Here is a 10,472-nt window from a genome sequence, read left to right as displayed (position 1 = left end):
TCATAACCCCCAGGAGACATATCACTACTACACCCTGCCTGTGTGCAGGCCAGAGAAGGTCAGTCCTAAATCCTGTGTTCTTGGGTTGTTCAAACACACAGAACACACGTTCATGTATAACGTTTGTCATGCTACTAAACTTAATAAGGTACTTGCAAGGTAATGGCAGGGATCTCTTTTATTAATGTGATTATCTTTCTTCTTGCCTGTGTAGTCTTGAGAAATTACAGGTGTTGATTTCACCCACAGTCACAACAATAAAAAGTTATTACCCACCATTAAACAATATGGTTCTTTAAGAGGAAGCATGCAGTGACAATGTGTGACTGCAGTTATTTACGTACACGCAGATGTATGACCAGTTAATGCTTTGTGCTGCCTTTGTTTTAAACACTTCTTCCTCAGGTAAACCACAAGTCACTGAGTCTAGGAGAAGTGTTGGACGGTGACAGAATGGCCGAGTCATTATATCACATCCGTTTCCGAGAGAATGTGGAGAAAAAACCTCTTTGTCAACTGACACTGTCAGAGAAACAGGTATTTATTTTTAACTGAGTAGGAAAAGGTTTGAACTTAAATCTGCAGTGTTCATATTCTGCCTCTGTTTGGACTTTGTGGACAGAAATAAGGTATTATTATTTGTATAGTGTGTCTTTAGTCTGGAAATAGGAGCAGCAGCAGTGCTTTCAGCTCTTTCACCTCCTTTCATTGTCTTTAAGGCATCTCTTTTGGCACATTAACCTCCTCCTAATCCCATGTATGTGTACAGTATTCATCGATGCATGTTCACACTCATGTTTGTATACTTTTATTTATGTTTACACATGGGTTTAACTACCTGGATTTGCATCTATGTATGTTTATGTAAAACATTAATAAGCGAAGTTTATGGGTGAGGGAGGAACTTGCATGGCTCATGTTAAAGTAAATGTGTTGTGTTTTGCAGTAAGGAACCCTTTAAAAACAAGATGGTTCCTCTTAAGGGGCTTATCCTTTTATGACATTGTGTTGCCTATTCTAATGTCATTCATGTAAAATTACCTCACAAATGTCATATAAGGGACCTTATGTTATTATCTGTGTATTTGAATTTGAGATTCAGAAACAAATCAAACTAATCTTTTACTCTGATATTTAAAGAAAGACTTGTTGTACTGGTTGTTATATGGTATCTGGTTGTAATAGTATCAGTACACAGGATGTTGTTCATGCTCTGCCCTGTGTGTATGTGTGCATTAGGTGGACCAGCTTCGAGAAGCCATTGAGGAGCTGTACTACTTTGAATTTGTCATGGATGACATCCCCATCTGGGGGTTTGTGGGATACATAGAAGAGAGTGGCTTTCTGCCTCACAGCCATAAGGTAAAGCTGTTGTGCTTGTATGTGAAGTGGACTGAAATATGTGCACCAGATGTAGAAGCTAAACCACGTTGTGCATTGTCATCCGTCTTATCTCCCTTTCTTTTTTTTCTTCTCTATTGTCTCGACCTCTCACACCAGGTCGGTTTGTGGACACACCTTGACTTCAACATCGAGTACAACGGTGACTCTGTGATTTTTGCTAATGTCTCAGTAAAAGATGTCAAACCTGTTCCCCTGGAGGAGGGGGCGGGCGCAGTAGTGGGTGGAGTGGGCTTGGGTGGAGGAAGCCTGACTGTCACTCACACCTACAGTGTGCACTGGTTCGAGTCCCAACTGACTTACAAGCGGCGAGCCGAACGGCTCAGAGATTACTCGTTCTTCCCCAAAACACTGGAGATTCACTGGCTGTCCATCATCAACTCCCTGGTGCTGGTGGTGCTGCTGCTGGGCTTCGTCATCATCATCCTCATGCGTGTCCTCAAGAATGACTTTGCCAGGTCTGTAAATAAAGTAGCTGTTGATGGTAAAAGGTCTCAAGAAATGTGGTAATATGTATAGTAATAATAATTTAAAACGCAGCTCTAAAATGCTCTACAATGATTAATGTCAAAAATACAAAGCAAAGGTAAATGAACAATAATGACAATAAAAAAAAAGATGGCATGGAAGGAATAATCAAGTTAAAAGAAACGTATAACAGAAGTAAAGTCATTCAAATTGCTTAGTTTTCAGATTCAAAAATGGCAACACAATTTGCAGCCCTGATTTCTCCAAGCAGATTTTTCTACACTCTGGGATTATCCAAAAAAAAAAGGTCAGGCACCTTTTTGTGTTTCAGCATAGATCAAGGAACAACCAGTAAAGAGGTGTATGAGGCTCTGAGGGAGCAGAGACAGGGGTTAAATGTTGGCTCAGGGCTTTAAAATTGAGGAATACAGTTTAAAAGTCAATCCTTAAAACAACAGATATTTTAAGCTCCTGTCAGTGATGTTGACTTTTGGTTATCTTCCAGTCTGTTGGTCAATATTCCTTAGTGCCTTGCATTTGGAGGATTTTATTTAATTTCACAAAAACTATTTTGGATTTTTATTGCTCACAGTAGTTTATAAATGTAAAGGAGAGTTTTCTGTGGTCTTCCCGTGTGGGGGATTATAACTTCCTGGGTGACAACACTCTTATCTCACCTGCAGATACAATGTGGAGGAGGACGGAGGCTGTGATGACCTGGACCAGGGAGACAACGGCTGGAAGATCATACACACTGATGTTTTCAGGTTTCCCCCTTACAAGAGCCTGCTGTGTGCTGTACTGGGAGTGGGGGCTCAGTTCCTGACACTTGCCACAGGTGAGCGCATGAAGACAGCAGCGTCTGTAAAATCACATGTGGATTGGGTAGGACGGTTTACACCTAAAATGCATAAATCAGGAATGTGGACACATGCGTCCTTAAACCACCCTTTGATGGAATGAGAGGACACCGTAAGATCTGAACTTGGAGCGATCCGCTCGTGATTCACCCTCCTGTCTCTTCTGTGCCACAGGGATCATCCTCATGGCCCTGTTAGGAATGTTCAACGTGCACCGCCACGGCGCCATCAACTCGGCGGCCATCGTCCTGTACGCTCTGACCAGCTGCGTGTCGGGCTACGTCTCTTGCAGCTTCTACACACAGATGAGCGGTCAGCGCTGGGTGTGGAACATCATCCTCACCTCGTGTCTCTTCTCAGGTGAGTCTGACCACAAAAAGGTTTTGTAGTCTCTCTTCACTGTGTGGTTGTAAAAGCGGCGTGTCTATCAATAATTCAGATTAGTACAGTGAACTTTAATTATATATCTATCTATTTCTCCTGCAACTTTCTCGTCCATGTTTTATTTGAAACTGATCAGTATGGAAATAAAACATATCTATGAAAATAATTGTTATTCTTTCTTCATAATACATGTTGTCAAGGTCAGGATGCTGGCCATCTCTCTTGGCTAGTGTTTCTTTACAGCGCTGTTTTTGTTCTTACTGATTTTTTATTTTTTTAGAAAGAAACAAAAAAAAAAGATTCCCAGGTCTGATTGCCTTACAGCTTTTATAGAGAATTAGCCTGCATGGGTACAATAGAGCATCATTGGTGTATTAAGAAAAGTCTCCATTTCCTGCGAAACACTCAAGGTTGCGCTGCTTATTATTTTTTCATTCTCCTTCATGAAAGGGCAGGAGTTCAGGAAGTTGTTGGGGAAAAAGATAAATTGCAACCTGCCCAGTGTATACCCCGCCTTTCGCCCAATGTCAGCTGGGATTAGCACCAGCAGGCCCCGCGACCCTCAGTAGATGACGAATGAATGAATAATGCAAAACAATGAATGCGTTCAATCCCGCAGCTCCTCTTTTCATGACGTGGAGCATCGTGAACTCAGTCCACTGGTGGTGCGGCTCCACTCAGGCTCTACCGGCCACCACAGTGCTTCTGCTGCTGGCCGCCTGGGTGATGGTGGGCTTCCCGCTCACGGTCATCGGAGGCATCGTGGGAAAGAACCGGGCGGGTAGCTTCCAGGCGCCGTGCCGCACTCGCAACATTGCCCGACAAATCCCCACACAGCCCTGGTACAAACACACGGCCGTACACATGGCCATCGGCGGCTTCCTGCCGTTCAGGTGAACTGCTTTTGATTCTTCTTCTCTTCATAATGTGTAGTCTTAGTGCAGAGAGGTGAAAAGGGATAGGATAGAATTAGCATGTGAGGCATTAAGGCCTCAAATTTCAGCACTCGTATCAAAGCTATTTTAGTAGAAATGCTCAGCTTATGACTTCTGCTAATGTTTCCTAACGGTTGATAGGGAGATTCTGTTTTATATAGAGATGCTTTGAAGGAGAATTTCATGGATTTAAATCATGAAAATGTTAAATATGTAGTGTGTTACTATTTGCAAATCCATTCACTGAGTTTTAAGCAAGACTTAAAAACAGGAAGTAAAACACCCACTATATTTTCTTTATTTTTATCAGTGAGCTATTTTGTGTTTTTTGTACACTGTACTAGTACTATATTGATAAAAAGTTTATCTTCTCCATCTGTTTTTCCTCACAGTGCCATCTCAGTGGAGCTGTACTACATCTTTGCCACCGTTTGGGGCAGAGAGCACTACACTCTTTATGGCATCCTGCTGTGTGTCTTCGCCATCCTCCTCTCCGTGGGCGCTTGCATCTCGGTGGCCCTCACCTATTTCCTTCTGTCAGGCGAAGACTACCAGTGGTGGTGGAGGAGTGTGCTGAGCACCGGCTCCACTGGCCTCTTCATCTTCGTCTACTCCGTCTTCTACTACCGGAACCGGTCGTCGATGAGCGGCATGGTTCAGAGCACCGAGTTCTTTGGCTACTCTCTGCTCACGGCGCTCGTCTTCTCGCTCATGCTGGGCAGCGTGTCTTTCTGGGCCTCGCTGGCGTTCATTCGATACATCTACCATAGCCTCAAGATGGACTGACTAGACGTTAAATACTTGCACAACTGTACATGCGAAGGTCCTCTTAACACACATGGACAATCTTCTCCCTCCTCTCCTGTTCGTTCAGTCGTACAAACACTTATGCCTGTTTTGGGTCAATGTGAGGAGAAAATGGGGCCTTTACTTTGATTTGACATGATTTCACTACAGGAATACTGTATGAGACTGTTTATTTTGATGGACAAATAAAGGGAAAATTGTAGAGATGGATATTTCCATCATGCTTGATTTAGTTGATAATCATTATGATGCATTGTGGCATCAGCAGCTCTGGTTTTGGCAGGATCTTAATTCACTCCCAATATTCCGGTTGTCCACGGAGACCGTGGACACACACACCAATTTCATCCTGTAGCATTAAACTATTACTGGCACTTAAACACTCACATGTGTCAGGCTAATAAGTACATTTGCACTGGCCCAGTTAAGCTGGATGTGGCCCAGCGGTGGATAAGATAACATTATATGCCTTGTAGAGCAAGTGTTGGTGGTGGGAGCAATATAGTTTCTGTATGTTTTGGTCCCCAATGAGTTTTGGTTCTATTGTAAATAATGTCTTTTCAATAAAGTGCTTTTTAATACAAAATTACCAGCAGAAATCCCTGGGCTGATCTTTTACCCATTTGTATATTGATCACTAAATTGTATTGGCAGAGAACACAAGCTATTGCTTTTATTTTGGATGTCCCTGTTGGTCTTGCTCTCGTTTACACGGCATTAGAGGATGGTCTGCTGCCAATTTTAGAGGATGGTCTGCTGCCAATAGCAACCATTTACGGAACACAATTATACCCTAAATACTAGCATAATTATATCAATATGCCAAAGGAACAATACTCAAGGAAACAGACAAATGAGTCAAATTGAACTTGTATTTATCAAGGAAAAAAACCCCAAAAATGTGTCAAGACTTCTCCCCTAAAACAGCTCCAAAAAACACAAGGAGTATAATACAAAGTCTGGATCACCTTGTCCACAGAATACACCAACACATTAAATAGTTGCATATAAAAATAGAACTTCAAGATAAAAATGTAGAATACATTTGAAATGGAATATGAACAGGGTGTATGTACACACAGCTGGTTAAAACCCACCTCAGTCAATTGATAAAATACTGGTAAGTAATTCAGAGGGGGACCGGGACTCGGCAGGTAACGTGTAGAGAAAAGCTCATGTGCACAACTCAAACATTGAGTCAGAGGCAGGCGATGTGTGCTGTGGCGGCGTTCAACTGTTAACAGGCTCCTCGTCTTTGGTTAAGCTGGTATCAAGTCCGCTGTTATTTACAGTGGACGCGTTGAATGCATTGGGGTTGTATTCGTAATGGCTGGCGCTCGGGGGCATGGGCCAGCCGGCTGCCTGCGGCCTGCCGTGCACTGCGGTCTGGGATGAGGCGGTGGGCCAGGAGGCGTAGCCAGCAGAGCTGGCGGCGTTGTTCATGGCCAGATAGAAGGCCAGGTTCTGTGGGGCGGTCTTCTTATAGGCCGCCTCCATCATGTGCTGGTTGTAGTGCTCTTTGAACTGGGCCGGGGCCTCTCCTCGATACTGAAAGAAACAAAAAAAAAATTCATCATTTATACTTTAACGAATCTCAGTTTTAAAGTCATGAACCTTCGTCCTGATCCCAGTATCAAGGACAATATGTTCTGCACAATCCAGTGAATCACAGTTCTTGTTCAATTCAAGTCACAACCAATGACTCCCAAAGTGTGAGGTATGCTCCCCAGTGGGCCATGCAGGTACTGCAAGTGGGTCATGAGAGGCCATAAAAATTCAATGAATGAAAAGGGTTTCTTTGGAATCAAATGGGGCTGTAAAATGAATCATGCCTTAAGTTCTCTTTAATGGCAATGATAAAACTGATCATAACAAAACTCAATGAGACAAAATGAGAAGTGTAGCTCAGTAGCTGAGGACAGTTTTTGGACAACTGATGTTTAGCACCTTTGGGCTTAGAATATATGTAAAAAAAAAAAAGAATTATATTTTAAATTTTTAAGTAATCTTGTGCTAAAACAAAGCCAAACATTAAATTACTTTTTATGCTCAATTAAGTTGTGGACAGAGTATAAAATGTGGCCAGATTTCATGTAGTTAACAGTAATTTAAAAATCAAAAGGTTATATTTGGCTCCAAAAGATTTTAAAAATTGGACTAAAGTATTTAAGTTATGGAAGGGTTGCAAAATAATATACATAAACTTGGATTTACTGTATGTGCACAGACACCAAATTGTATGTACTTACAGGTGGGATATGTGGGGGGAGGTTGGCGTATACAGCTCCAGGGGCGGAGCCGTCTTTAGCGGTGTAGCGCTCGGACACCCAGCTGGTGTCTTTCTGGTGCCTCCTCAGCTTCATCCTCCTGTTTTGAAACCATGTCTTCACCTACAAAAGATGAAGTTCCAGCTGATCAGCACACCGTCTTTTTGTTTAGTGACACTCACACACTACCGGTGAAGTGAACACAACCCCCCCCTCACCTGTTTGTAGGTCAGTCCCGTCAGTTCCCCCACGTTCTTCATCTCAGCCGGGGTGAGGTACCTTTGAACACTGAAGCGCTGGATGAGAGTGTTCATCTGACTCTCGGAAAAGGCTGCACGCACCTTTATTTTGGGATTACTCACAGCAGTAGTGCTTGGCTTATTGGGGGCAGTTACAGGTGACTGCTGCACAGAGGTGACATTGTTTGCGACCCGACTGCCTAATATGGCAAAGTTCTGTGGCTCCTCTAGGAGAGGGCTGGAGGCGTCCTTGGTGGCTATGGGACTCCGGCTGTTGATCACATCACTGTCCCGCTCTTTCTTTGCCCAGGTAGCAGGATCTGTCCGAGGCAGACCATCCTCTCTGCCGTTGCTACTGCTGGAACTCCATGAATCTGTGTGTGGAAGTGACAGGGACTTAGCACATTTTAAAAAAAACAGCTACTGTCACCCAAAATAATAATAATTAAATAAAAAGGAAAAGTTTGTGCAAATGTATTTGGCAACTTGTTGGAATGAATTATCCATAATACAATAGTGTTATATTGTGATTATTGTTTTTTGGAGGGGGCTTTTCCCGATATTTTCGTATTAAAATAATCGTTTTCGTATATAAAAAAAAAAAAATAGAATTGTTCCCTGTATTTTTGTGTTAAAACAATAATTTTCGTGTAAAAACATGAGTAAGGCCTCGTGTGGGTTTTTACCCATACCCCTCCAATGCCCGTTCTGTCACGTGTTATCTGCAGATGTACTCCTACTGAAGTGAAATAATAAAATAAATAGTTACACATAAGTTGTTTCAGGTAAATCGTCCCTGCAGTGGTCAGAGACTCCGGGCTTCATACCTGGTGATGTGTGCGCCTCAGAGTCACTGGTTGAGTCACTGCGGACTCTCTCGACCTCATTCTCCCGGGAGTCGTAGGCAGCAGCTCGGTGAGGTCTGGACAGGAGCAGGCGACCTGTTTGTGTGTCACCCAGGTAAACGACACCTGAACCCGGGTAGTGGTGGTGGGGGTGATGGCCGCTCACGGCGTGCTGCTCCGGGCTGCCGGGTGGAGACTCCTCCCGGACTCTGGCGGTATTGGCGTAGTAGGCCTGCGTGACCCCGGGGTTGTAGTTGCTCAGGTCCGTGACACCGGCCTCGCTCCAGCAGCTCAGGTGGTTCCCGTGGTTCTGCTCGGACCCGGGCTGGTACACCAGGCCGTACGCATACGCATGGTAAGAAGGGTTGTAGTTGTAACTTATCTGCGTCTTCCAGTCCGTCATTTTGTCAGTAAGGTTACAGTGTCGCAATTAAATGAGTAAAAAACAAACAAAGACACGGTCAAGTTTTGTTAATATATATTAAAAAAAAAAAAATACGGGACGAAACCACATGACCTGGTGAACAGATGGACGCAGGCCAATCAACCTTACACTGACACGAGCTCTCGGTCGGCCTGTTTATAGAGAGGCGCGTGGGTGTGCACACGAAGGTGGGTGGTGTTTGGATTTGAACCAATCTCCACAGGAGGGAACATTTTATTGGCCACCAATGTTTTCAAAATGAGAACTTTCAAGTAACCTAAAGACTTAAATGTACAAAGTATCATTTTAAATGATCCCGGCGTCACTGAATGAACCTGCCTTTTAAAATGTATCAGCGAAAAACTCAAAACGTTTGATTGGTGACCTAAAGTTAATGAACAAACTATTATTTTTAAATGAGTCTGCATTACTGAAGTGACCTTAAATTTTAAAATGTTTAATGCTTGAAGACATGAGGTAAAGCCGTCCTTGTTGAAGTGAACCCATATTTTAAAAATACCTAAAATTGAGAATGTAGTGTACACAATGTCATTTTTAAATGATTTTCCTTTGCTTGAATTTTCAGTATGGTTTATATTATTTGGTTTTAACTGTTTAATTGTTTGAGGCATAAAATATGAATATCAAAATACAATATGACCATGTCCTTGAATGTCTCATTTTGTCCACAAACCAAATATGTTCAGTTTATTGCCAACACAGCAGCAATTCCCAGAAAACTCGACTTATGGCACAGGAATGACCAAATAAATTAGAATAAATGTTTTGGTAGCTTTATACTTAAGAATTATTAAACAACACAGACATAAAATTAGGTTCTGATTCATTCTTTTAATGTTTATCTTTTGAAAATGGCTTGTTTACCTATTTTACCTAGTTTGAAACAGTCTATGCACATTTTGTGGTCGCAGAAACAAATAAAAATAATATATTTACGTTTAAGTAGCTGAAATCAATGATTTTCAAGTATTTTTTTAAAATGAAAACAACAACAACAAAACACTCAGATTAGGTAATCATCAAAATAGTTGAAACAAAACTGTGGTTTGGTTGTCCATTTATTTTAGTAGTGCCCTCAATCAGAAGAAGATGATTAGTAAGTTCATTGATTATCCAGTAAAATTACATTTTATGGCAAAACAAACGGCTGTGCTTGGATGAGTACAAGTGTGCAACAAGATGCACTTCCGCACGGAAATGTTTGCGTAAATCAACATATGGATATAACTTACTAAACTGTAAGTTGTTGGCACAAATGCTCTACAGGTCTTTTTAACGTTTAAGCACGACAAGTGCTTCCCCAATTGCATGATTATTTATGATTTGATGATAGGCAGATAGAAAGGCAGATAGAGTGCATGGTGTTATTTGTAATGCTATTTTATTCTGTCCAATTATGTTTGTTTGGCGGATAATTTTGCTTCTAAATGCCCGAGGAAAAACACGTTCAGCCTCGGATGTGATTTCATGTCACAAAGGTGTGCACAAAAATGTAGCCTCAACTCTAAACAGTCCTGCGTTGGATGCAGTGGGTGGAACATGTTGACGCAGAGTGCTCCATCACCCCCACATTTGCAGTCCTTTTCACAAAGATGAATTAGATTATCCTGCATCCACTTGACTGTTTGAGTGTTCATTCTCGGCTGAATTGATATGGTAATGATTCAGTTAGAGAGAGAATTATGTGAGAACAGTGAGTCTAATGGGCTCATTAACATTTCTTCTCATCTCTGGCTGGACAGGGCGTGTTTGTGTGTGATCCTGTGTGAGCATGGACATACAGGTGGGGGTTGGAGGGCGGTGAGTATGGATGGACAATGG

At 42.3% G+C, this 10,472-nt stretch overlaps 2 protein-coding genes across 2 annotated transcripts in view; one reads left to right on the top strand and one right to left on the bottom strand.

Moving 5' to 3' along the window:
• Positions 1–5,444, top strand: part of tm9sf1 (transmembrane 9 superfamily member 1) — an 8,051-nt gene extending 2,607 nt beyond the window's left edge. The window contains exons 2-9 of the mRNA XM_058640167.1: positions 1–58; positions 406–537; positions 1,240–1,362; positions 1,501–1,859; positions 2,553–2,707; positions 2,904–3,089; positions 3,733–4,006; positions 4,441–5,444. The exon at positions 1–58 is cut by the window's left edge and continues 157 nt beyond it. Of these exons, the coding sequence (XP_058496150.1) occupies positions 1–58; positions 406–537; positions 1,240–1,362; positions 1,501–1,859; positions 2,553–2,707; positions 2,904–3,089; positions 3,733–4,006; positions 4,441–4,834 (1,681 nt within the window). The 3' untranslated portion in view covers positions 4,835–5,444. The remainder of the gene's footprint in view (positions 59–405; positions 538–1,239; positions 1,363–1,500; positions 1,860–2,552; positions 2,708–2,903; positions 3,090–3,732; positions 4,007–4,440) is intronic.
• A 269-nt stretch (positions 5,445–5,713) lies between these two features.
• On the bottom strand, positions 5,714–8,763 carry nanog (nanog homeobox). Its single transcript, XM_058638471.1, has 4 exons — positions 8,189–8,763; positions 7,341–7,735; positions 7,105–7,245; positions 5,714–6,403 (listed from the first exon to the last, which is right to left on the bottom strand). The coding sequence occupies exons 1-4, from the start codon at positions 8,607–8,609 to the stop codon at positions 6,086–6,088; spliced, it is 1,275 nt and encodes a 424-aa protein (XP_058494454.1). The 5' UTR covers positions 8,610–8,763; the 3' UTR covers positions 5,714–6,085.
• Between the last annotated feature and the right edge of the window lie 1,709 nt (positions 8,764–10,472).

Source organism: Solea solea, chromosome 1 (assembly GCF_958295425.1).
Source record: "Solea solea chromosome 1, fSolSol10.1, whole genome shotgun sequence".
In the NCBI taxonomy this organism is placed as follows: Eukaryota; Metazoa; Chordata; class Actinopteri; order Pleuronectiformes; family Soleidae; genus Solea; species Solea solea.
The sequence above is the reverse complement of the archived record's forward strand: the minus strand, read 5'-3'. Positions and strand labels throughout refer to the sequence as shown.

Excerpts from the sequence above, each read along its gene's own strand:
- nanog (XM_058638471.1), bottom strand. The coding sequence starts at position 8,609 with ATGACGGACTGGAAGACGCAGATAAGTTACAACTACAACCCTTCTTAC. Across the intron at positions 7,246-7,340 it reads CGGGACTGACCTACAAACAG|GTGAAGACATGGTTTCAAAA; the intron begins GTGAGGGGGGGG and ends CATCTTTTGTAG. Across the intron at positions 6,404-7,104 it reads TCCCCCCACATATCCCACCT|TATCGAGGAGAGGCCCCGGC; the intron begins GTAAGTACATAC and ends TGTTTCTTTCAG.